The following is a 27,688-nucleotide window of genomic DNA, read 5'->3' as shown; positions in this document are numbered from 1 at the left end:
ACGTGGATGGCTATGCTTACAAAGACAGACAATAAAAAGTGTACGGGAGCGTGTGGAAAAATCATACATTGCTGCTGGTGGGCATGTAAAGGAGGGCTGGCACTTCAGAAAACTGTTAAATTGGGCAGATGAGTGGATTAAAAAACCGTGGTACATCTACACAATGGAATACTACACTGCGGTAAAAAAAGAAGGAACTCCTACCATTTGCAACAGCATGGATGGAGCGGGAGAGCATTATGCTAAGCGAAATAAGCCAGTCAGAGAAAGATAAATATCACATGATCTCACTCATTTGTGGAATATAATGAACTACATAAACTGATGAACAAAAACAGATCCAGAGACAGAGAAGTATCGATCAGACCGTCAAACCTCAGAGGGAAGGTAGGGGAGGATGGGGGTAAGGCGGAGAGATCAACCAAAGGACTTGTATGCATGCATATAAGCCTAACCAATGGACACAGACACCAGGGGGCTGAGGGCATGAGTCGGGGGGGGGGGGGCCAAAGTGGGGAATAAGGACATATATGTAATACCTTAATCAATAAAGAAAATTATATATAAAAAAGTTAAACGTGGAATTAGCATATGACCCAGCAATTCTGCTCCTAAGTATATATATACCCTAGAGAAATGAAAACATGTTCACACAAAAACTTGAACAAAAATGTTCATGGCAACATTATTTATGAGGGCCAAAAAGTGGGAACCCAAATGTCCATCAGTTGACAGATAAGTAAACATGGTAGGTATTTCCAATAAAACATTAAACGAAAAGATGCAGAAGATCACATGTTGTATGTTTCCCATTGCCCTGAATGTCCAGAATAGGCCAATCTATAAATAGATTGTAGATTTGTGTTGCCTAGAACTGAGGGTGGAGAATGAATGCTAATGGGTATGGAGTTTCTTTTAGAAGAGATAGAAATGTTCTAAAGTTAGATTGAGGGGATGGTTGCACAATCCTGTGAATATACTGAACACCTGGATTGGGTGAATCATAAGGTATGTGAATCACATCCCAATAAAGACGTTTTTGTTTTTTTGGAAGGGCAGGCGTGTGCTTCTTCCTACTGGATGAAATGCAGATGTGACCTTGGGACCTTGAGTTACATTCTGAGACTGGCAGAGTAAGGAGTCTATCCTATGATTCTAAAGTACACACTACTCACTCTAAAGCAAGTCATTCATCACATTTTCTACACCTCAATTCTTTTTTTTTAAATATAGTTTTTATTGATTTCAGAGAGGAAGAGAAGGAGGGAGAGAGAAACAGCAATGATGAGAGAGAATCACTAACTGGTTGCCTCCTGCACGCCCCCTACTGGGGATGGAGCCAGCAACCCGGGCATATGCCCTGACTGGGAACCAAACTGTAATCTCCTGGTTCATAGGTTGATGCTCACCCACTGAGCCAGCTAGGCTCCACCTCAATTCTTCTTATAAGTTGAGGTGTAAAATTGACAATTAACCTTATATTAGTTTCAGGTGTACAACATGATTCAGTGTTTGTACATATTGTGAAATATGCTCCAGTTCTTTAATCTGCAAAATGGGTACCTTCTGTTTCCTTGATTGCAGCCCTATCGACAGTGGACAGATAATTTGATAATGCATGTGCTAAATATTTAATTCCTTGAAAATTAAACATAAACTCAAGCTGAAGCTTCTCTGGATACCCATTTTAAATGCATTTTTAGCAGGTTTGGAAGCACCCTACTCCCAGTGTTTATACTTTGTTGCATATACTACCATAATTTTAATTTTGAAGTGGATAAAAAACAAACTTCTCTCTCCTTTTTTTTTTGCACAAAAATGTAATTAATATAAAAGGCATTTGGTCCGGCTGGCATGGCTCAGTGGTTGAGTGTAAACCTATGAACCAGGAGGTCACAGTTTGATTCCCGGTCAGGGCACATGCCCGGATTTCGGGCTCGATCCCCAGTGTGGGGTGTGCAGGAGGCAGCGGATCAATGATTCTCTCTCATCACTGATGTTTCTCTCTCTCTCCCCCTCTCCCTTCCTTTCTGAAATCAATAAAAATATATTAAATATAACTGAGTTGTCAGATTATTATGATCTCTGAGCGTATAATAATCTGGCCACTCAGTGTATATCCTATATAATAAAAGGCTAATATGCAAATTGTCCCCTCGACCAGGAGTTCGACCAGCAGGCAGGCTGGCCAACCACCCATGTCCCCTCCCTCTGGCCAGGCTGGCCGGACCCCACCCATGCACGAATTCATGCACCGGGCCTCTAATACACACACACACACACACACACACACACACACACACACACACTGAGTGGCCAGATTATTATGCGTTCAGAGATCATAATAATCTGGCCACTCAGTGTATATATATATATGGCATTTGTGCCGGACCCCACCCATGCACGAATTCATGCACCGGGCCTCTAATACACACACACACACACACACACACACACTGAGTGGCCAGATTATTATGCGTTCAGAGATCATAATAATCTGGCCACTCAGTGTATATATATATATGGCATTTGTTCCTAACAGCTATTCTTCTACTTAATGGTATATTCCTAATGCAGTTTTCAGTTAAAGGCAAATACGTTAGATTTCAATAAATTGCTATGTTAGATAACAATATGTTAGATAACAAATACGTTAGATAACAATAACCAAAGAGTCTGCTTTTTAATTAAAACAAAATTAAAGATGGATACACTTAAAAATACTTGAAAGGATACACACCAAAATGTTATCCATGGCTATCTTTGAATGGTGGAATAACAGATGTGGACGAAAGGGGCCACATGCTGACCTGACAAGCTCAGGGGAGGCCTGCATGGTGGTCTTGAAACTCAGAGACCTAAAGTAACCACAAAGGATGGTCTGAAATTAAACATTAACTAAAAGCAGTTATGGTGGATAGTTACATCCTAGGCCGGTATCTTCACTGATAAGGTCAACCTTTACCTTAACTGAGCCTATCTGTCTTTTTGCACCTATAATAACAGACCCTTGAAATGTCTGGGTAACTTGTAACTTCCCTTTTTCTGGACCCCTTGGGGCACAACCTAATGTGCCAGGACAGATACCACAAATTCCTTCATTATCATCATGTTAATTGTTCCTGCACCACCTAAGTATGTGTCGATCATTTTACTTTATATCCAATCCCAGGGGTTTCCCCAATTTGCTTTCTCCCGCCTCTCTAGTCTATCACAAATGGATTTCATGTAACCCACCTACGTCCCTTCCTTTGATTGCAATGTATAAATACAGATGTAACCTGCCATTCTCCGGAGCATTATCTCATTTCGTTGAGGTTCTGCTTCCTGGCACATGTCGACAGTTTGGCTCAAATAAACTCACAAAAATTCTTTACAGGTTTGAATGTTTTTATGGTAACACAGGTGACTTAAAGATCATTTAAGAATATCTGCATCTTATAATTTTCTATAATTTATATGAATTACCTGTGCAAAAATACATTTAAAGCAAACAACAAAGAGTCAAATATTCGTCTACTGAGTAAAACACTGCTATTTGAAGATGTACTGTGTAACTATTTTTTAATTAAATGGTTTGTAGTTAGAGAAAGAACAAAGAAGTAAATACTACCAAGGAGTCTTCATGCTAGTTCAACTCAGGTCACAAGGATGGTTTAAAAACAAACACAAACACTGAGTTAGTATAAAAAATACCACACTTTAACATTTCTGAGTATTAAGTGACAGTAACATTGGTTAAAGTACCTGGCAAACGGAAGGCAACTAGTAAGTATTTGTAGATTCTCAAACTGAATGAATTTGCCAAATAAAAATGACAAATGCATCTATATGCAACCACTTTATAACAAACAAGTATGAATTATTTCACAGGTCCTTTTAACAAACAGTATTCCACCCTTAAGACAACAGTTTTTTAGCCTTTAGCAAAAGATTGCTTTCAAAGTACTTTAAGGCACTAAAATAGATGCATACATACCATATTTTCAACACAATGAAACATAATGAAAAGTATTCTGAAGGAGAGAAGTATATAAAATAAGATCACCTTTATAACCAAGAAAATGCATAGTAATTTAACCAATAAATTAGAATCTGCAAAATTAGAAATGTACTTCTATCTACTAACCCTAACAATGATTTTCATGAAACTGACAATAGTTTTGAAATGACGTTAGGTCAAATTATATTCCACACCTAATATGCTTCATTGCCAGTTGCCTTCCCTTAACAAATTCAGCTTATGTTTTCTAAAATCAACATGTTTTGAATATTCTACACATTTAATTAACAACTTTAGAATGTGAAACTCAGGTAAAAAGCTTTATCAGATGATTCTCATTTTAGAAAACCTCTGAGAATATTATCCAATATTAGTGAACGTTTTTCCAGTTACAAAAATGAAGGTTACTGCTGGTGATGGGTCTTTCCTGATAGAAACTTCCCACTGGGGTGTATTCTACATGGACACACAAGAAAACCTCCTGGGTGTCTCCCGGTTAAAGAATTATAAATGGGAACATCCACGAAGGAGGCTTTTCTATAGGTACAAGACAAATATTTTCAAGAGGCCCTTTATAGAAATATATGGAGAATCACATAATGACTATAGTCATGCAAGTAAAAATTGTAAAATGCTTCATGATAGGCCTATATGAAACATTTTCTTACCTATTCTTGAAAATATATTAATAACCACCTTATGTTATTTTATATCCGAAAGAGAAGTTCATTGATGTTACTGTCCCCTCATTATTGTAAAGAATGCCACTGTGTCACTAGAGGGCTCTGCCACAGCTGTCAACATTACTGACAATATTGATTTTCTATTGCATATCTGTTCGTTTCTGAGAACAAATAACAAAAAGGGAAGGTTTTCCTTGGTCCTCCCTCCCTTCCCAGTAAAAGGACAGGTCTCTACCAGGTAGAGGCTGGGAAAAGAAAGCATTCTTCAAATGTTCCTCCAACAGAAGATGTAGTAGCTTATAAAACAGGCCACCTAGTTCTAAGGGTACTTCCCTTTCGTTATTCCTGAGCCTTTGATAAAAAACCTCATTTAAACGTTCCAGCCTTATCTCAGCTGTGCTCCTAGAAGACGACGTATAGGTTTATGGCATGGTTAGTTCAGAGTTAAAAGGGAACAGTCTAAGAACAAACGGTGGGGGACAAAGATAAAACGGAGAGGACCCCCCATTCCACTGTCCATGGCGCACATGAGGCTTTATTTTCTTGGGGGGACGCTTTGGTGCAGGATTTCCTGCCATCACATACCTAAGAATCAAACGAGATAGAAAATGCGGAGGTCTGGGACTCACCCCAGATCCGATGAGTCAGAATGTGTGTGGTAAGCGGCAGGAGCAGGCCTTTTGGAAAGCTTCCCAAGGGATTCTCACACTAAGGCGTGAGAATCTCGGCAAATCACTGCTTTATCAGAACGGCTTGGGGTGGGGGGGCACAAGGCCAACACTGTTTTCATGATCGTACGGAGACGTTATTTGTTTTGTTCATTTTCTCATGAACGTGCAGTAGCATTTACCGGAGGCCACATGATGTGTGATATCACAACAGATTGACCGTGGAAGCAGACATGAGACACCATCTGTCTCTTTAAGGCGGGCAGGAAAGACATCTGCAAAAAATGGGATACAATGCCACTTTTCTCACGAAACCTTAATTTTGAATGTTTCGGAAAATAGAGATTTTTTCATAGAAGTGTTTATATTTACGTGTTTATTATTTTTAAATGAATAAATATGTGTAACTTGTTAATTTTTAACATATTGATAACCCACATCAACAAAAGGTCCTGAGGCCAAACCGTTTCAGACCCGCTCCCTCCAGCAGACGCCCCATGCCCTGTGAACATGACTGCTGACGGGCACGGCTGCTCAGTTCCTTGGCACACTCGGTGTACTAGTGTATTTCACTTTAAGTATGATTCAACAGATCATTAGCAAAAAGGCTTCCTAAACCTGTTTTTGGGCAAGGGGATGCAACCGGACAGTGGATACTGAAGTCTAACTCGTTTTCAAGTCTAAGAAACAAGGCAAGTCTTCCTTGGTGACATGAGAAGGTAATAAATAACCCTTGAACGTATACACAGGTTGACTCTAATGTATGGAATAGAAAACCATACGTTACGTGAGGCATTTAAAAAATATTAATTAGCAATGTGACAACACAACATTGGATTCTAAGTAAGCAGTCTCAAAGGAGTGGCATACTGCGAATTGTTAGCTAAGAATAAGTCCCTAATTTTTGAAAGAAAATAAAATAGGGGGTGAACTGAGGTTCCTGGAGAGAACACAGTTTTTTTAAAAAAATTATACTTCTCGCCTGGCCGGCCTGGCTTAGTGGTTGAGCATCGACCTGTGAACCAGGAGGTCACGGTTCCATTCCTGGTCAGGGCACATGCCCAGGTTGCGGGCTTGATCCCCAGTGTGGGGCATGCAGGAGGCAGCCAATCAATGATTCTCTCTCATCATTGATGTTTCTCACTCTCTTTTCCTCTCTGAAATCAATAAAAATATATTTAAAAAATTATACTTCTCAGCAATGTAGAAATGTGAGTAGACAGATTAATCCTGACATTATACTAAGCTACAGAGTTTTATTCTTACATGAAAAGACTAGGTACTATTGCCAAGTTAATATCGGAGTGTCTCTTGCCTTAGAGAATGCAGACTGCGAGCACTTCGCGGTTTAGGCAGAGCTGTGGTGGAAGAGCTCCTTGTAGCATCTGACTGTATCTCAGGTATAAAATAAGGACACTGATGCTTTTAACCTGCCGTGTACTATTTTCAATGTATTGCTATTTAAAAATTCTGAGCCAAGCTAACCTTTAAATAAATCACTGCTGTTTGGGAATGATGTTTAAATGAGTGATGCTGTGAACATGTTTGCTAATTTATAGCACATTAAGATACTGAATGATATATCTTATGTTGAATAATTGGTATTTGAAAAGAAGTATATGTTTCTGAGTAGCCTTTGGGAGACAGGGCACTGAATATAGTTTCGTCATAGTTTCCTCTCCTGATTTGTACATACTTGTCTTCCCATCGGAAGGGAGTTCAATAGGTCTCGAACCAAAAGTTCAGCAAACCTGACTTCCCCCCATTTTGGTTTGCATGTTCACTTACAAACCACCGCTTCCCTGCAAACTTTCCGCTTAGTGTGTCAAAGGTCAATGTTATGAGAGTTCTCTGAAAGGTTCCGTGGTTTTGTGGAGTCTCTGAATGACAACGGCGTTCTGTAAGTCCGCTTCTTCCAGCGTGAGTGCTTCGTCCAGCAACCTGAGGTAGGGGAGCGCCGTGGCCAGGGAAAAGGGAGGACTTCTCTGAGATCCTTGGTACTTTTCGATGAAGTCTTTGATGTGGCTTATCCTGTAAAATGGCACCAACTATTAATGCAGTTTTATGGAAATGTGAACGAGCCAATTTAAAAGTAGTAACTTGTGAAGATACCTGGCTGTGTGAATACATAGAACACTCAAAGGATAATGATAGAGCTGTTCACTGGGGCTATCTTTTAGGGGTGGACCCTTGGTGACAGTAGGAAACTGCTATTCATCATCTTAGATGTGGCAAGGGTATTATGGTTACTTTTTTATTTATTTATTTATTTTTTTTACTATGGTTACATTTTTAAAGAGTACTTATCTATTAGAGATACATACTGCAGTATTTACATATGAAACTATATGAAGTCTGGGATTTGCTGAGAAATAGTTCCGTGGAAACTAAGTGATAGGTCATTCTGTTCTCTTTGCTTTTGTGTATATCTCTAAGTTTCTATAATAGAACGTTTACATATCTACACACCTAGCTCCGAATGGATCAGACAGACAGGCATAGGTTTCTTTTAAATACCAGGTCATGCTGTGCTTCAAATCCAATCAGGAAAGTCCTTCACTCAGTGCAGGGAGAATCGACGTCGGAATAATGCACATGCAGTAAAATAATCATTGCAATCTTGAAGGCAGCTCAGAGTTATGTTCATCTACGCACGTATGTGTATTTAGAGAGGGAGAGCGCATGTGCAGTTCATCAAAACTAAGATGCCATTGATTTTAAGACACATCATTTTATGTGTAACAAAAAAAAATCCAGATTATGACAAAGTGTTTTTTTTTAACACTTAGAATTCTTTTTAATATTTATTGAAAGAGCACTTTTAACTTAATTTCATACAAAAATTTATCAAGTCACTCAAGGGGTTCCATCATGTAAGTACAATGAAATGGCTGAGTCATTCCTAATGAACACTAGTCACACTCGGATCCGGGACATGTTTTTCCACGTAATACCCATCCTGGGAAGCACCAGGTGTGTCGGTGATACAGAATGTCTTTTAAGAAGTGTTCTGCCCTGTCTCTGGGATGCTTTTTGTTCATCTTATCCTTGCTTTGCATGCTCTGAGGCAGATCCTAAGGCAAAGACAGTTGTGACATGATTGCCATGTGGCCAACAATGGATGCATCCCCATTTCAGAGGCGCTGGACGTAAAAAATGTGCAACTCAGACTTAATGAAATAGGGCATATCACGAAAGACAAAATTCTCCCAGTCAATTCACTAAAATTCAAAAATGCCACTCGATTAAACCTGTGCAGGTTACGAAAAAAGTCTAGGATGTGGTCCTGTTTATATTTTTGAATACCAAATATTAGATAACTAATGGCTAAAGCTTATGGAAAACAATATAAATATAAAAAGTAAGAAAAACAGTAAAGATTAAAGGAACTCGCCCTAGCCGGTTTGGCTCAGTGGACAGAGCATTGGTCTGTGGACTGAAGGGTCCCAGGTTCGATTATGGTCAAGGGCACATGCCCAGGTTAAAAAAACAAAACAAAAAACAAATGTTACTGTGATCTCTATAATCACATTAAGATAATAAAGAAATGCACTGAATAGAAGAAATAAAAATTAAAATTATAAAAAAAAAATCAGCCAAATAATGAAATGAAAAACTCACCTATGAGACATGTTAAATTTCTGAACAATCCTTTTCCCACTGGCTAACCAGATCTGTATATTAGTGATGGGTTCCAGGTTGTTTAGTGGGACAGTAGACAAATTAGTTTTCTTCTCAACTTCAATACTTTTTGTTTTAGAAATAATTTTTGGTGTGGCACTAAAAAAATCCAGACAATAAAATCAGATGCATGTTAGCACACAGATATATATGTCATTCATTTTCACCAAATGCACACTATTATTCTGTTAAAAAGTAGATCCAATGGAATAAAAAATTTTTTCAGCATTCTGAAAATCACATCTGGATATTTTTATATGTGTGCATGAATGTGTATACACCTTACCAATCTTGATAATTAACATATGAGAATTCATAAAAATAAAAGTGATCCCACATCTAACCTCTGCATATTCTACTATAAGGCATAGATATACAGAAGACTGCAGCCCTAGCCCGTTTTGCTCCGTGGATAGAGCGTTGGCCTGTGGACCAAAGGGTCCCGGGTTCGATTCCAGTCAAGGGTACGTACCTTGGTTGCAGGCTCCTCCCCAGCCCGGACCCTAGTTGGGGTCCGTGCAGGAGGCAACCAATAGATGTGTTTCTCTAAACACATAGATGTTTCTCTGTCTTTCCCTCTCTCTCCCACTCTCCCTAAAAAAAATCAATGGAAATATCCTCAGGTGAGGATAAAACAAAACAAAACAAAATAAAAATACAACTGCAAAATCTGAAAGTAATTAAAGGTGTGTGTGTTTTTGATTTCAGAGAGAAGAAAGGAGAGAGAGAGAAAGTTAGAAACATTAATGATGAGAGAGAATCACCGACTGGCTGCCTCTTGCATGCCCCTACTGGGGATTGAGCCCGCAATCCGCGCATGTGCTCTGACCAGGAATCGAACCCTGAGCTCCTGGTTCATGGGTTGACACTCAACCACTGAGCCACACCAACTGGGCATAAATAAAGGTTTTGATACTATAAATATCTGAAAGGAAATGACTGCCACTGCATCTTTTTATATATTTATTACTTGATATAATGAAGCTTATTTTCTTTTTTTAATTTTTTAAAATATATTTTTATTGTATTCAGATCGGAAGGGAGAGGGAGAGAGAGATAGAAACAACAATGATGAGAGAGAATCATTGATCGGCTGCCTGCTTCACGCCCCCTACTGGGGATTGAGCCCGAAACCGGGAATGTGCCCTTGACCAGAATCGAACCCGGGACCCTTCAGTCCGCAGGCCGACGCTCTATCCACTGAACCAAACTGGCTAGGACATAAAGCTTATTTTCATTAACAACAAAAATAAATAAATAAAGGTTTTAATACTGCTAACTTTATCAGGCATTTTTCATTTTTATTACCTCAAAATTCAGATACTGATTACAGTACAATGTTGAAAGCAGTGGTATGTGTAAAATGGAACCCTATATTCAAAAGCTAGTATATGCACACTAACTTCAATGGCAAAGGTCAAGTGGCAGGTGTAAGGGAGAAAAGAAATGACTCATCCATCCAATTTTGCCTAATGTCCTCAATAAGCCATGCACTTTTGATTTGATGAAACCAAACAAGCCTACAAGATTTTTTTTACTGTAGTGCCAGCATATGCTAATTCACACTAAGGTAAATATGACTTAGAGGAGTCCTCACAAAAGCTAACATAAAAAGTTTCATTTGCACTAGGTGAAGTGGCTCAGTTGGTTGAGCATCGTCCCGTGCACAGAAAGGTTGCTAGTTCAATTCCCATTCAGGGCACATACTAGTACCTGGGTTGTGGGTCTGATCCCCAAAGGCAATTGATCGATGTTTCTATGTTTCTTTCTCACATTGATGTTTCACTTAATCTCCCTCTCTCTTTCTGTCTCTCTCTCTCTCTCTCTCTCTCTCTCTCTCTCTCTCTCTCTCTGCATGTCCTCGGGTGAGGATTAATAAAAAATTCCATTTGCAATAGGAGAAACGATAAGCTCCATATCTGTGGTCTCTCTGGTAAAATAATGATGGGCTGAATGTTAGTCCAGCCTCTGCTACGAAAAGTACAGATCGTGAGCCCACTCACCTTCCCAGTCGGTGACCCTGTCCTGAGAAGGGCTGGAACACAGGCTTCGTTGCCACACATACTTCATGTTTCTTATCTTCAACTTTAACATCCACCTCCTCCTTATCAAATGTTCCCTGTAATTCCAAAGGCAATTCCCTGGGAAGGGAAAGAAACAAAGTGCCCACACTCAACATGTGCATTTTCTTTTTCTAAAAAACATACTCTACATGCAAAAGGAAGTGAAAAATATCCTATATAATAAAAGCCTAATATGCGAAGTGTCTGGTTATCCAGTCGTCCTTTCAACCAATCAAAGTGTAATAGGCAAATGATATGCTAAGGCCGCTTGCTATGATGTGCACTGACCACTAGGGGGCAGACGCTCAACGCAAGAGCTGTCCCCAGCCCGCAGGCCCCAGGCCAGCCAAGGCAAGTGCCAGCCGGAGCCCCTCCTCACCCCCGCCCTCCCCAATTGCCCTGCCAGTCACCCCACAGATCGGCCCTGATCGCTGGCCAGGCCTAGGGACTCTACCCATGCACAAATTTCGTGCACCGGGCCTCTAGTATAGAAATAAGAGATATGTCATCTTCACAATAAAAATGAATGCAGTTAAAATAAGTTAAATAATACAAATACTAAAAACCAAGAATAATACTACTGAATTATTGTTTAGAGTACAAATTCATGAACAGCTTGAGTCATTCGGCAGCACCAAGAATGGTACTAAAGTCATGAGATATTTGATGACCATATGCTGCTAAGTTTAAGCAATTTGATAATTTTTATAGGTGTCTGAATAGGGCTATAAATATACTAGAAAAATCAAGCTATCATTTCAAATTTTAAATGAAAATATAGATTTACTCTGGGGATGACAAATAAAATATGAAACATGTCAGAATTTATTTATTTTTTTAATTTCAGAGAGGAAGGGAGAAGGAGAGAGAGGTAGAAACATCAATGATGAGAGAGAATCACTGATTGGCTGCCTCCTGCACACCCCCTACTGGGGATCGATCCCTCAACCCAGGCATGTGTCCTTGACCGAATCGAACCTGGGACCCTTCAGTCCGCAGGCCGACGCTCTATACATTGAGCCAAACCAGCTAGGGCTGCAAACTGCTTTTTTTAAAGCAATATACCACAGAACTCTTCTCACGTTAGCATACAGATATATAGGTCATTCAGACCTGTATTCAAATATATAAAGCACTCTCACAATTCAACAAAATGCAAGTAACCCAATTTTAAAAACAGGCAAAGAGAAAAATGGACAAAGGATTTGAATAGACATTTTGTTGAAAGAAGATATACACACGGTTAATACGTACATGAAAAAATGCCCAGCATCGCTGGTCATTAGGGAAATGGAAATCAAAAACATAGTAAGATACCACTTCATACCCACTAGGATAACAGTGATTAAAAAAAGTGACACTAATAAGTGTTCACAGGGCTATGAAAAATTGGAACTCTCATACACTGTTGGTGGGAGTGTAAAATGGTGCAGTCACTTTGGAATACAGTTTGGTAGTTCTTCATAAAGTTAAACACAGAGTTAAAAACAATTCTGTTCCTAGACCTGAGAGAATTGAAAACATATGTCCACACAAAAACTTGCTACATAAAATGCTACAGGAATGTTCATAATAGCATTATTCGCAATGGCCAAAATGTGGAAATGACCCAAATGTTTACCCACCGATAAATGGGTAAACTAAATGGGATACCTATGCAATGGAAATCACAGCTCAGAGACTATAAAGGTATTTAAACATGAATATTAAATGTAACAACTAGGATGTGGTATTAGGTAATTCTTGGCAAAGTGAATTAGTTTAAATCAGATTTTGACTGATCAAAATTCAAAACTCCTACACTTTTTTCAAAATTATAGCTGTGGCTCTCTTAAGAAAGCCCATCCTATGAAAATATGAATTTCTAAAAGTACCTGTGAATGTGTAGGGATGTGTAAACAGCCATTAAAAACCATCCTTCCAAATGAAATATGCCTAAACTATCCTTCTCTTTACAAAGGTTGCTTACCCTTTTTTGATGGAATTCAGAAACTGCTGACTTGCACCATCTGAATAACTTCTGAAATCATCATTGACCGTGAATCCATTTTTCCATAATTTTATATTTATATCTACCTGCAAAGCAGGAAGACACAACATGCACCATGTTAATTAAAAAAATATGATACGTCTGTATATTGTAAAATGCCTTATTGTGTACTGCGCATTTTGTCACACAATATTAATAAGATATGCACTGGACGACTGGGATTTAATAAAATGTATCATTTCTACGACTTCTTCAAGAACATTCTTAATTGAAACCAGCGTTCATTTTCCCCCTGCAAGTGCAAGCAAAGAAGACAGTAATTACTAGTACAGTTTGGAGCCACTGCCTTGATTCCTTCCTTTTTTTAAAAAAAAAAATATTTTATTGATTTTTTTACAGAGAGGAAGGGAGAGGGATAGAGAGTTAGAAACATCGATGAGAGAAACATCGATCAGCTGCCTCCTGCACACCCCCTACTGGGGATGTGCCCGCAACCAAGGTACATGCCCTTGGCGGGAATTGAACCTGGGACCCTTCAGTCCACAGGCCAACGCTCTATCCACTGAGCCAAACCGGTTAGGGCTTGATTCCTTCTAAGGTGCCGGCAGCTTTACTACCCACCATCGATTTTGCAGGATCAGTGCAAGGTCAACACGATGACCAGGTAAATAACATCTCACTGTTGTTATTACACAGTTTTGATCCCATGGACCCTGTAAAAGGTCCATATGTGGAGAAAAGGAGAAAAAAAAGTCATAGGCCTTTACCTGTTTCTTCTGTTCAGTGGGAGACAAGAATCTGGCACCAACCTTCTGGGCTTCCTCAAAAAGACTGTCGACAAAATGCTCACAAGTTGTTTGTCGATTGTCACTAAGAGGTTGGGTGTCAGGTCCTGTTTCACAAACCCTATAGACACAACAAAGAAAAGTAAGCATGATTAACTACTAGTTCTCTAAAATTTACATAAGTTATTCTAGTTAAGGGATCCTGACCTGAGATGCTACTTCCAAGTCCTCAGTCTAGACCCTCTTCTAAGTTAACATGTAGGTGACCTTGGGAAGTCATTAACCCTTTTTGGTCCAGAGCAGGGTTTTCTCAAGTTGAGTCTATTGACATTTGGGGAGAGATAATTCTTTGTTGTGCAGGATGTCCTATGTATTCTAGGATGTTTAGCAGCATCCGTGGCCTTGACCCATTAGATGTCAGTAGCATGCATACTTTTCCACCCCCCAAAGTGTTATAACAACCAAAAACATCTGTGGGGTGGGAGTTGGGGGATAAATTTCACCAGGATGATGCTCTAAACGACTGACCTACCCAGGCAGGGCATTACCTTACCAACTTTCAAATATGCAATACAGTGTTAGTAACTATAGTCACTAATTAGTAACTATAGTCACTATAGTACATTACACCCCATAGCTTATTTATTTTATACCTGGAAATATGTACCTTTTGAACCCCTTCACCATTTTGCTCACTTCCATATACTAGATTTCATTCTATATTTATATTATACTAGTGGCCCAGCGCACAAAATTTGTGCACAGGGGGCGGGGTGTTCCTCAGCCCAGCCTGCACCCTCTCCAATCTGGGACCCCTCAGGGGATGTCCGACTGTGGGATCGTGCCTAAATCGGCAGTTGGACATCCCTCTCGCAATTCCAGAACCGCTGGCTCCTAACCGCTTACCTGCCTGCTTGCCTGACTGCCCCTAACCACTCTGCCTGCTGGCCTGCTCGCCCCCAAGTTCCACCCCCACCAGCCTGATCACCCCCAACTGCCCTCCCCTCCTGGCCTGATCGCCCCTAACTGCCTCTGCCTTGGCCCTGCCACCATGGCTTTGTCCAGAAGGACGTCCAAAAGGTCTTCCGGTCTAATTAGCACATTATACTTTTATTAGTATAGATAGGAAATATTACCTAGATTTGTTTGATAGAAAAAATATTCCTGACTGATCTTTTTTGAATTCATATTAGATTCATAATGTTCTGAGATATAGCTTCTCAGATTTAATAAGTAACCAACACTTTCTATAACTGTGCCAGGAACTATAGATACCTTTATCCACATTTTATAGAGAAGAAAAATGAGTCAGAGAGGTTAACGTTCATGTCGGAGGTTACACAACTAGTAAGTGGCAGAAACAGAATGTGAACAGAATCTTAACGTCTTCCAAGTCTATGCTACTACCATGATATGCTATAAAGCCTCTCTTAATAGCGAACAGTTATTGTGCATTTATTAATACACTAGAGGCTTGGTGCACGAATTAGTGCAGGGTGGGGTCCGTCCAGCCAGCCTCTGATCGGGGTGAGGAGGGCCGACTGGGGGCGGGTCTGGCCAGGGGGAGGGGCTGCGGGCGGTTGGCTGGCTAGCCCTACCCCCTGGTCAAAATCCCAGTTGAGGGGACAATTTGCATATTAGTCTTCTTTATATAGGAGGATGTTAGGAACCATTCTAAGTACTTTACATGTGTTAACTCATTCAATTCTCACAAGATCTAAAAGGCCCCAGTGAATAGATAATGAAACAGCTTAAGCAATTTGCCCAAGATCACAAAGCTATTGGGAGGTGAAGCTGGGAACAGAAGCCAGGTCACCAATGTCTGCACTCTTAATCACTGTGCTATATTGTCTTTCAAAATAGCTATAATTATATTGCTATCAAATTGCTGACACTCCGGGCAATATTTTATAAGTACCGCACGCTCACCGATTGCGCTACTGGAGCTCCCTCCAGGCAATATTTTAATTTAAATACATTCTTTATACTCTTCTAGGAAATTCTGTATCTACTCTTTTTTAAAAAAAACATATATTTTTATTGACTTCAGAGAGGAAGGGAGAGAGAGATAGAAACATCAATGAGAGAGAATCATTGATCGGCCGCCTCCTGGACGCCCCCTACTGGGGATCGAGCCTGCAACCCGGGCATGTGCCCTTGACCGGAATGGAACCTGGGTCCTTTCAGTCCACAGGCCGACGCTCTATCCACCGAGCCAAACCAGCTAGGACTCTATATCTACTCTTAAGACACTCCATATTATCATAAAGTATTAATTATGCCTTTTCCAAGGCAACACTATGATACTTCTTATTAAAAAATAATCACACCCTAAGATGATTTCTCACAATACTAATGTGGTAAATGTTGTGAATGCAGTAAAAATCACTGAATTGAATACTTTAAGTGCATAAATTATATGGTATGTGAATTAGGTCTCAATAAAGCTGTTAAAAAAAAAAAAGGTCCCAAGCTAATTTTAGTCTTTTAAATCATTCATTCATTTTATTTCCGTGTAGAAAAGAGTTCACCCAGTGGGCCTCACTGCTGGCCTTGGAAAGGCCTGCTTGCTTTCCTTCGGAGAGTCTGAAATGTGAGTAGGTGACTAGCCCCCAATAAAATGCCTCGGCTCGTGTTCAGTGACCTTTCTCGGTAGACAGCATTTCACACGGGCTGTCCTCACTTATTACTGGGAGAATAAAGTACGTCCCAGGTGAACCACAGGCGAGGACTCTAGGAAGCCGGTGCCTGGTTTCCCCTGGACTTTGCTCCATGTGCTCTCTCCCCTTTGCTGATTTTGCTTTTCACCCGTCCACTGTCATAAATCACAGTACGATTATAAACCGGGGGGGGGGGGGGGGGTGGGCTTAGAGAACCCTGACACAACCTTAAGATTATACAGTTGGTCTCAAATATAAATAAAACAATAAACACTCTCGTCAAAAAATAACAGATGTTTGTTTGGTACAGAAGCATTTTCAAAATATGTGTAAGTGTGAAACAAATGCTTGTCTGTCTCACGTGAACTACGAGTGAAAGAAACGTACCTCAAGGATTTAAAACAAAGAGCGTAACACAAGATATAGCTCACCTCCATAAACGAGAATAAAGTAGTCTATATTAACAGCCATACATTTTGCATTTACCGTGTATTGAGTGCCTTCTATGTTGCGAATACTATGCTAAGTGCTTTACATAGGCTATCTAATTCTCCCCCAAATCTTTCAGGTACCTAGGTGGAGCCCCAGTTCATATATTTTTGTAAAAATGTATTTTTTTATTGTTGACAGTATTACAGATGCCCCCCATTCCTCCCCACTTTGCTTTCCTCCACCCAGCCCCTACCCCACCCCAGGCCTTCACCACACTATTGTCTGTGTCCATGGGCTATATAGATGAGATACTGAAGCTCAAATAATCTATCTGAGAAGTAGTATAAGAAAGAGATGGATTCAAACCCAGGTTTATTTGACTCCAAAGCCATCATGGTTCCACTGTGACTCTATCACAAGAGGCTAACGAAGCAAAGTTACTGGAATTCCTCATTTATATGACAGACGTAATATGCAGAGAGAAAATTTTAACGTTTTTTTCCTACCAAAAAAGAATGTGCTTATTTCACTTAAATTCTTAAAAATACTTTTTTGGCAATTGTCCTAACAACGTTTTGGGGTTTTTTAAATTAGTAACAAGAAGATCTAGTGACTCCACTAAAATCCATTCAATGCAGTGATGGTAAAAAAAAAAAAAAAAAAGTTGCTTTAAAATATACTACTATTAGGTATTTACCTGAGATAATCATAATGAACACTTACTATCACAGCCAGTGAAATGCAGTAAAAATAGGAAAAGAAACTAACAAAGGCATCACTAACAAAGAAACTTCATAGATCGAATTAACTTACCATTCTTTTATACTTTCAAGATTGTCTACTTCTTTCATTCTCTTCTGCCTTACTGTAAAGGTAAAAGGAAACAAAAGTTAAAGTTACGAGATTAGCGTTTTTAATAAATTAATTCATAGCATTTTAAATGGCATGCATTCATATTCTCTCACATAAGTTACTATGTGTCCCAAAGTAACACTTAACAACAAGTCACCAAACTCAAAGCTCTCACTAGGATACATAGTAAAATTATTATGTTTTAAATTACTTGAGACAATTCCTGTGTGGTGTTGCCACCTACTTGATAGTCAATTCAAATTGTTAATATGTTTCTTAAGTGTGTAAAATATTTAAATGGTTTCATATAAATATTCTTCCAGAGAAATCCCGCTTCCATCCTTGCCCCTCCCGCCTTGTCCTCTCCTTCCCAGTTTATGGGTAACCTTATTTTTTCCCCTAATATAAACAAGTATCTATATTCACGTCCATCTCTTCTTTACATAAAGTGGTAGCACACCAATGAGCTATGTGAAGTCAAACACAGACAATAGTTATGAACTGCCTGCCTATTGCAAAATTCAAGTTGTCAGTTGTCAAAATTTAAGTTAGGGAAAATCAGGTCTGTTTTATCTAATCTGGAATGTCTGGTTATTTAACTAAAAAAACAAACAAACACAAAAACACAATCTTTTCCCCCCCTCTGATCTATTTTATTTCATTTTATTGTTTAAAGTATTACAAATAGTAGTACATATGTCTCCTACACAATCAAACTGATCATGGAGAGAAAGAAAAAAGAAATCAATGACTTTTTGATGTTTTAAAATTAACTAAGCTTGCCCTGACCAGTGGATAGAGCGTCAGCCTGCAGAGTAAAGGGTCCCAGGTTCGATTCCGGTCAAGGGCATGCACCTTGGTTTCGGGCACATCCCCAGTAGGGGGTGTGCAGGAGGCAGCTGATCGATGTTTCTCTCTCATTGATGTTTCTAATTCTCTATCCCTCTCCCTTCCTCTCTGTAAAAAAAAAAAATCAATAAGATATATTTTTTAAAATAAATAAAAAATTAAGTAAGCTTTAAAAAATACTGGATTGCAATGCTTTAATAAACCTATATAAGTTAGTTTCAATTCATGACTATGCTTTTAAAAAGTTTATATTAAAAAAATAAAAAAAGTTTATATTAGGGAAAAACTAAATTATAACTTCTATTTATATGTGCTTAAAACAATATAGTTAAGCCTGGCCAGCATGGCTTAGTGGTTGAACATTGACCTATGAACCAGGAGGTCAGGGTTCGATTCCTGGTCAGAGCACATGCCTGGGTTGCAGGCTCCATCCCCAGGAGGGGGCGTGTGGGAGGCCGATCAATGATTCTCTTTCATCACTAATGTTTCTATATCTCTCCCTCTCCCTTCCTATTTGAAATCAATAAAAATATATTTAAAAGAAAAACAATATAGTTAAAATATGTTATTATTAGGTCATGGCAGATTTTTTTATGATATCAAGATCCCAGAGACTACACTACAGATTTAAAATGAAAACACTTTACCCAAAAAGGAGACATACAAATCAAGTTAGATTTCTACAATGCATTAAAAATAGTTCAACTCTCAAATAGGTATCAAATAAGAATATGTTTCTTAAATTCTCTCTAGGGAGTACGTATACAAAAGGCAAATACAGCACTGCCATTTAAAAATGTAAGTTTTAAGCCTTGGCCGGGTGTGGTTAGGAAGAGTGTCCTCCCATACCTGAAAGGTTCCTGTGTCATTCCTTCTCAGGGCACACCTAGGTTTTGGGTTTGATCCCTGGTCTGGGTGTGTATGGGAGGCAACCAATCAATGTCTCTCTCTCCCCCCTCTCCCTTCCTCTCTCTAAAAAAAAAAAAATCAATGGGAAATATCCTTGGGTGAGGATTTTTTTATTTTATTTTTGTTAATCCTCACCAGGGGATATTTTTCCATTGATTTTTAGAGAGAGTGGAAGAGAGGGAAAGACAGAGAGACACATCGATGTGAGAGAAACACAAAGATTGGTTTGCCTCCTGCACACGCCCTGACCAGGGCCCGGGCCAGGGAGGAGCCTGCAACCAAGGTACGTGCCCTGGACCAGAATCGAACCCAGGACCCTTCGGTCTGAAGGTCAACGCTTTGTCCACTGAGCCAAACAGTCTAGGCGCAGGATTTTTTTTTTTAAGTAAGTTTTAAGTATATTTATTTATTAAATAATCCTGTCTGGAGGATATTTTTTCCATTGATTTTCAGAGACTGGAAGGGAGGGATGGAGCGGGGAGAAAGAGGGAGGAAAAGAGAGAAAGAGGGAGGAAGGAAGAAGGAGAGATTGGTTGCCTCCCACATGCACCCCAACTGCGGCTGGGGATCCAACCTGCAACCCAAGCACATGCCATTGATCAGGAATCGAACCCAAGATCCTTCGGTGCATGGGCTGGCTCTCTAACCACTGACCCACACAGGCCAGGGCAATTTTAAGTATATTTAAATAGAAAGCAGACATCAGTCATAGCCACTAAAGGCCCACCAGGTTCATTCCAAAGCCAAGAGAACAAGAAAGAAAATGGGCACTAGAATAATCTACTGGCCCCTTAAAAGCCTCCGAAGGTTCTGGAGGTGAAGTGAACCTGGGTAATGGGATCCCGGGGCAGCCTTTCACCAGAGAAAATGAGAGTCTGATTGATCTTGGGTCCTGACTTCCATCCCAGCTTTCCAGTTTGCTTCTGCTAATGGAGCTGGGCCATAACCACAGCCAGTTTGGCTGGAGCACTAATTCCCAGGGAGCCCATGTTTTGCTAAGAATTAGAGTAGAACAGTGGAGTCTGCTCTGGAAAATATCCTATCTTGAAAATTGTTTTAAATACCTTTATTGTTTTCATTATGACTTGAATGTAAACTGATAGTGACTTTATTCCTTAGCCTACTTATGAGAAAACTGTGAGCAATTCTGAAACACTAGGCAACACTGAGAGGAAGAAAGGAGGAGGAAATTCTAAAGGGCAGAGGAGTGAGTGGGAATAATGTGAAGCCAGGACCCTCAGCAGCATTCCCAGCAATAATTTCAGACTCTAGCTTTTGACTAGAGGGTAAGGTAGAGTCACTAAAGCCACACTACCTCTTTAAACCGTGTATATGTTACTTTGATAAAACGTTTTAAAAACCAGAAAACAAATTAAAAATATATTCAGAAAACCAGAACTTCATGTGTACTAATGTTTTCTCCTAAGACTTCCTCCTTCAAATCTCATAATTTCTAAAACTATTTAATTGCTTCCCTTTAAAAATTGCTTCCCTTACAAACATACATAAAATAGAGAAAAATATAAACACTCATCCCTACCATTCAGATTCAGAAAAAGTTACATTTTTACTTACTTCTTTTTGTTTATTTATTTAAAAATTTTTTTTATTGATTCCAGAGAGGAAGGGAGAGAGAGATGGAAACATCAATGATGAGAGAGAATCACTGATCAGTTGCCTCCTGTACGCCCCCTACTGGGGATGGAGCCTGGGCATATGCTTCCAACCTGGGACCGAACCATAACCTCCTGGTTCTTAGGTCGAGGCTCAAACACTGAGCCATGCCAGCTGGGCTCTTTTTGTTTATTTAAGAAAGAAAACATAGACATAGTTGAATACTCTTTAATATTTTAAAATATTTAATAGCACTTATTTAAATAAAACTATTTAAAATAAAAATATTTAATGCTAAAATATTTATTACATGGTATGTCTTCTTAAAAAAATATGTTTTTATTGTTTTCAGAGAGGGAGAGGGAGAGAAAGGTAGAAACATCAATGATGAGAAAGAATCATTGATCGGCTACTTCCTGCACGCCCCCCCTCCCTTCACTGGGGATGGAGTCCGCAACCCAGGCATGTGCCCTTGACCAGAATCGAACCCGGGACCCTTCAGTCTACAGGCCGACACTCTATCCACTGAGCCAAACCAGCGAGGGCTATATGGTATGTTTTAAATATGTGCATCTTATTGTATATTAATTATATCTAAGAAAAGTTTTAAAAATATTAAAAATGTATATTCAGCAACTACTGTATACCAGGCATGATTCTGGGTGCTTGGGACACATACTGAACAAAACTGACACATTACATTTTAGTGGTGCCATTTGCTTTTTGCATTGACAGTTTTCCAACATTATTTTCAACTACTCTAAAATAACCCCTTAGTTTAGATATGATCCTTATTGTATCATAAACATAACATAGTCATCCACTTCTTGGCTCACAATGTAACTATCCTTTAGGCATTATCCTAATTACCCTTCCAAGCCCCAACCCAAGGTCCACTTCTACCATAAAGGTGAAATAATAAACCCAGTTAGCACTCCTCTCCTAAAGCATTGAGATTTGGGGCATTTAAATCATATTGGTCTGATCCTGTTTACTATTGTTTCTGTTCTGGCTTTTAGTCTCTCTACAGGATCCGAGATCCTTGAGGTCCGGTATCATGAGGTACACATTCCCTGTTTCTTCCACAGTGCACAGCAAGTGCAAAGCAAAGTTACCATCCTGAAAGTGTTGTCCTCTAGCAAATCACTACTACTAGTAATCATTTCCTAGTTCTAGGCCACGGATACAGTGTTTTGCTTGTTTTATGACAGCCGAAGAGAATGAAGAGTCCTTGGTTCCAAATGGACTTGTACTAGGATACTGGCTACATAATTTTTGAACCATGTAAAATTTATTTGTATCCACTGAGTGAGCTGCCACAATGATCACAGTCATATAACGCCAATGAACCTAATGCATGTTCTGTACAGTTAGAGAATAAAAGAGCCATCTGGCAAATTCCGGCGTTTCCAGCATGAAGTGGGCCTCAGAATGGACAGATGAACAATTTCTTCATTTTGCTTCAGTTTACTTCTAATTAGTACCACCACCATCTTACATTTGTACTGTATATCACAGTTTACCAAACACCTTCCCAAATATTATCCCACTTAACTCCCAACAACTGCAGCGATAAAATCAGTCAGGAGACAGAGTACACTGAGCTTTTTGGAACATATCCACTAAAAAGAAAATCTGGTCAAAATAGATTTAGTGCTCTGACCAGTGTGGCTCAGTTGGCTGGAGTGTTGTCCTGTACACCAAAAGGTTGTGGTTTTGATTCCTGGTAAGGGCACATACCTAGGTTTCAGGCTCGATCCCTGGTTAGGGTGCCTAGGGGAGGCAACTGATCAGTGTTTCTCTCTCACATTGATGTTTCTCTCTCTCACTTTCGCTTCTCCTCTCTCTAAAATCAATAAACATATCCTCGGGTGAGGATTAAAAAAAGATTTAGTCTTTTCAATGTATACATTAGACTTCGCATAGAAAACATTTGCATATTACCAATTTTATTTATTTTTACAAACAGGGGACCTGGCTGGTGTGGTTCAGCAGTTAGGCCCTCGCACTGAAGGGTCTCGGGTTTGAGTCCTGGTCAGCTGCATGTGGGAGGCAGCCAGTTGATGTGTCTCTTTCAGATCAATGTTTCTCTCTCTCTCCTCTGTCTTTCCCCCTCCCTCCCTCCTTCCTTTCCAGTCTTTCTGAAAAGCAATGAAAAAAATAGCCTCGGGTGAGAATTAACAACAACAACAAAGCAAACACACACACAACAAAAACAAAACGAAACCAAACCAGGTAATACAGGCTACATTTTCAAAAGCTAAAAATTTGTATCAAGATATTATACCATTGGGTGTGCCATCTTTACGTAGAAGCCGAAGTTTCTCCTTAAGGATAAAGCCATTCCTGGAATTAAACACGAGGGAAAAGAAACCCTGGGTCACATTTCCACGTGCAGTTCCTTCACTTAGTTCTTCTGTGGCAGTGGTCGGCAAACTCATTAGTCAACAGAGCCAAATATCAACAGGACAACGATTGACATTTCTTTTGAGAGCCAAATTTTTTAAACTTAAACTTCTTCTAACGCCACTTCTTCAAAATAGACTCGCCCAGGCCAAAAACCGCATGGGCCACGAAGTTTCAATCGCACTGTACGTGCGCGCCCGCACGTGGTATTTTGTGGAAGAGCCACACTCAAGGGGCCAAAGAGCTGCATGTGGCTCGCGAGCCGCAGTTTGCCGACCACTGTTCTATGGAATAGAATTAGGCCTGTGAGTGCAAATTATGGTAGCACCAGAATCAGCCACTTTAAGACAGAATATTTTATTAATTCTAGTTTACTATTAAGTAAGAAAAAATGAAACCTTTTGGAAAGTTTCAACTTAACTGCCTGTAATCTGTGCAAAAAAAGAAAATACATTTGTGTCTTCTGGAAAGAATTGCTAATGCATGAGGTACATGCTCCCAAGGACCGAAGTGACGGTGACAAAAGTAGTTTGGCTGAGAAAATCCTGAGGGAAAGCTTGAAACTTGGGCAGAGATGGTCAGGGTCACCTTGTCAGCCATCCTTTGACACCGAGCCATTCTCAATCCCGGGCTCCTGAAATGTTAGCTACCTTGCAAGACCCATCTCCAATACAGCCTCCTTTAGAGAACCTGCCACGATTTCTCCGAAAGGCATGCATATAGATTTTCTAACACAGCCAGGAGAGACCAGTCGGCAACTTAGAATTTGCCTCATCGTCACAGCCACCACCATCCGCTCTAGCTGGTTTCCTCACATCCGCTCAGGTCCCCCATCCAATGTGATTTCCACACAAATGTCAGGGTGACCTTTCTGACTAAGACACAAATTTAATTGTGGGACTTCCCTCCTTAAAACCCTTCAAAGACCTCCCATTGCTCTTTGAATACGGTCCAAATCCTCTGAATAACACTGCAGGGGAGTTCACTGTATGGTTCTCGCACTACATTTGAGTGCCTTGAAAAGTTCTCCATAAAAGTTTAAACAAAAAGAAAAAAAAAATTGGTTGCAAATCCTTAACCTTGCGTCAGCAGCCCCACAAGGTCTCTCTGGCCCCAACCACATCCTCCCTTGCTTTCTACATTCAACCCAACGGCTTCGACCTTTCAGTTCCCCAACTCTTCCCAAGCCTCCGTGGAACCTATTTCCTATGCCTGGACCTTTTCTTCGCGCCTTTGGGAGTCACCTTCACCCATTCCTACTCACCCAAACCTCCGCTTGAGGATGACTTTCTTAGGAAATCCTTAACTAATTTTCCTGGCTGAGATAAGGCACACCCCCCCCGCCCCCCGCCAACCCCTTACTTGCTCTCACCACAGCCTACATTCTTCCTTTTTTTAGTCTCTAAGTTTGCTGGCATTTACAATGACAACGTTTCCCAAATGGCAATGTAAAGTCCCTTTTTAAAGGCGGAATCTATAATGGTTGCCATCCTGTTGCTAACTGTGAATGGCACCAGACGGAACCTGTGAAGTTGGACTTCCCGTGCTTGAGTTTGGCTGAGGAAGAATTTAGGATGTCGCAGAGGTAGCAGGAGTGAGCTAGCTGGGCTGCACGGACTCAGAAAAACAAGTTATGGAGGCAAAAGAAGAGCCCTTAAGACTTAGGAGAAAGCAAGCAAGGGGGAAGGAAAGGAGCAGGCGTGTAAGGGAGTGCGAGTGGGAGCGAGTTCACACTGAGGTGTGTGGGGACTGTCTGGGCCCCTCATCTCAGGGGATCTTATCTGCTTCCCGAAGTTGGGGGTTTTAGGGGGAGTCTCGGGGGGAGCAGCTCAATAGAATATGCATCAGCTTCCCAGGTGTGTTCTTTCGCGGTGCGTGCGGGTCTCTGTGATTGGTCGGCACTAGGGTAGGAGGTCATTAGTCATTGCAGCTGGTCCTGATGTCAGCCCTGGCATGCTTCTTCTGGTTTTGCTGCTTTTCTGGGCCTGGGGCTGAAACACAACTGAGGCCTAAATGTTATCTCTAGTTTAACCAAAACTCTGTCTCTGTGGTCAGCAGACCCAAGTCTTTGTTCCTATGATGATTGGATACAGGCCAGGACCTCATTGCCCTGGAGACTTCATGCTTAAGAGAGTGGTACAAGGGCTTGGATGGGAGTGTCCTGGGGCTGTTCTAACAGCCCCCTTGTTCTTCCTCTAAGGGGGTCTGCCACGTGACTAGAGACTTGACAGAGGAGGAAGGTCAACTCGGGACAAGTCCCACCCTGCAATACTTGTTTTCCTGGTTGCTAGGCACCCAGGGCTTTCCAACCAGGTGACCTTTTGTACCTGGCCTAGGGTTCCTACTCTGCTCATGTCTGTCTAACTGCCTACTTACTATATCAAAACCATTAGCATTCAGCACACAGTAGGTACTAAAAAATGTGAACGACAAATTATTAAGTAATAAACATTAAGTATGAAGTATGCATGTAAAGTATTTACCACACTGCAGGTCTAGGAGTCAGTGGTCAGTAAGTAAGTAGTGTCTGTTAACACTGTATTCTGTCTGTATCATTATTATTTGTGTTTAATCATTTTCTCCATCCTGCACACAATTCTCACTCATTTTTGGATTCCACCAGTGCCTAGCATTAACGTTACTGTTTTTACATGGATGCTCAGTCCTCATTGAATTAAACTGCATTTTTAAGTCACTGAGACTTTCAGCATATTTACACAGAAGACACAACACCAATTTTTTAAAAGTTTGTCCCATTAAAACGAAACTGTAATTTAGAAACTTATAAATACTCCCCAAACATGCCTGAGCCATGGCTATGAAATAAGGAAGTCGGTTTTCATGTCCCTTACAATCCCACTTTACAGTTCCGCAGCGACATCAATACAGGCTACAAGTTTCCCCTCTTAATTTTCAACGATCTCGAATTACCGACGAAGGAGCCAACCCTGAACAGCACCCTGAGAAGCAATCAACTGCGAGTGAAAAGGAAAAACAGACACACAGAAAAAAGAAAATTAAGTATGAAAGCAGCGAACACCAAACCTGCAAAATAAAGTGAGTTGTGGGAGACTGGGAGTGAAGTTAACGAAGACAGGTCAACCCCCAACAGACACGCTTGGCTTTCTGCGCTGTGCTTTTTATTTTTATTTTTTTGCAGCGATCGCCTTTGGAAATAGGGCATTTTGACAGCCTCTAACTCCAAGTTTCTGAGCGTCTTCGGAACGAGAAAACCGACTGACGTGCTTTCCCGGAGTTCGCACTCAGGAAGCCAGCAGCCCGCAGCCGAGAGCCCCGCTCACCTGGGCTGGGCCGGGCCGGGCTGGGGTCTCGCCCCGCCGCCGCCCGATGGCGCCCTTTCGGGATCGCAGACGCGGGGTCCGAAACCGAGCGGGAACCGGGTTCGTCGAGACAAAGACGAGCGCGGCGGCACGGCGGGACCCAACGACGGCCCCCCCCTCCCCCGCCCTGCCCGGCAAACGTCGGCGCCAGCCCGGCAGCGAGCGGACCGCCCAGCCCCGCTCCCCGGCGAACGCGCCGCGGCCCCAGGACACTCACCTCCGGGCGTGGCCGCTGGAGGGGGACCCGCCGCGCTGTCCCCTCCCGGCCTCGTCCTCAATGCGCTCAGGCCCGCGGGCGCCGCCGCCGGACGGGAGCCCCCCCGCCCCCCAGAACCGGGGCACCGCAGCTCCCCAGACCCTCCCGGGCTCGCGGCCGCGCCCCTGGGACCCAGCCCGCCTCCCTCCGCCGCCGCCGCGGGCGCGCGCCCTGGCCGCCTCTGCGCAGCCCCGAGAGCGCGCGGGGGCGGGGCTGGCGGCGGCGGCGTCTGGCCTCCGCGTTACCCGCTCGGTGGCCGCCACCTGCTTCCTGCCGCCGGCCCCGCTGCCAGATGCCTCTTGGCCCCGCGCGGAAGCAGCAGGGAGCTAGGGGTGCGCTCCCCTGAGAACCCCGCATCTCCTGCTCGCCGGCCCTCTTCGGCCTTTGATGGAATCCGGGGAGAGAATGCCCTGCATGCTGACAATGTTGAACTTGAACCTGAACCCCGGGATTCTGGAGAGCGACGGTTAAAGACATCTCTCCACCTCGCTGTGTT

At 41.3% G+C, this 27,688-nt stretch overlaps 1 protein-coding gene across 1 annotated transcript; it reads right to left on the bottom strand.

Annotated features, from left to right (window-relative positions):
- Positions 1 to 3,547: 3,547 nt before the first annotated feature.
- Positions 3,548 to 27,362, bottom strand: UBXN2A (UBX domain protein 2A). The gene is made up of 7 exons (XM_079792611.1): positions 27,154 to 27,362; positions 17,779 to 17,830; positions 13,856 to 13,994; positions 13,068 to 13,174; positions 11,039 to 11,176; positions 8,976 to 9,134; positions 3,548 to 7,385 (listed from the first exon to the last, which is right to left on the bottom strand). The coding sequence occupies exons 2-7, from the start codon at positions 17,814 to 17,816 to the stop codon at positions 7,193 to 7,195; spliced, it is 774 nt and encodes a 257-aa protein (XP_079648737.1). The 5' UTR covers positions 17,817 to 17,830; positions 27,154 to 27,362; the 3' UTR covers positions 3,548 to 7,192.
- Positions 27,363 to 27,688: the final 326 nt, after the last annotated feature.

Source organism: Cnephaeus nilssonii (assembly GCF_951640355.1).
Source record: "Cnephaeus nilssonii genome assembly, chromosome: 15".
NCBI lineage: Eukaryota > Metazoa > Chordata > Mammalia > Chiroptera > Vespertilionidae > Cnephaeus > Cnephaeus nilssonii.
Note: the sequence above shows the minus strand (reverse complement) of the source record. Positions and strands in the feature narration are given on the sequence as shown.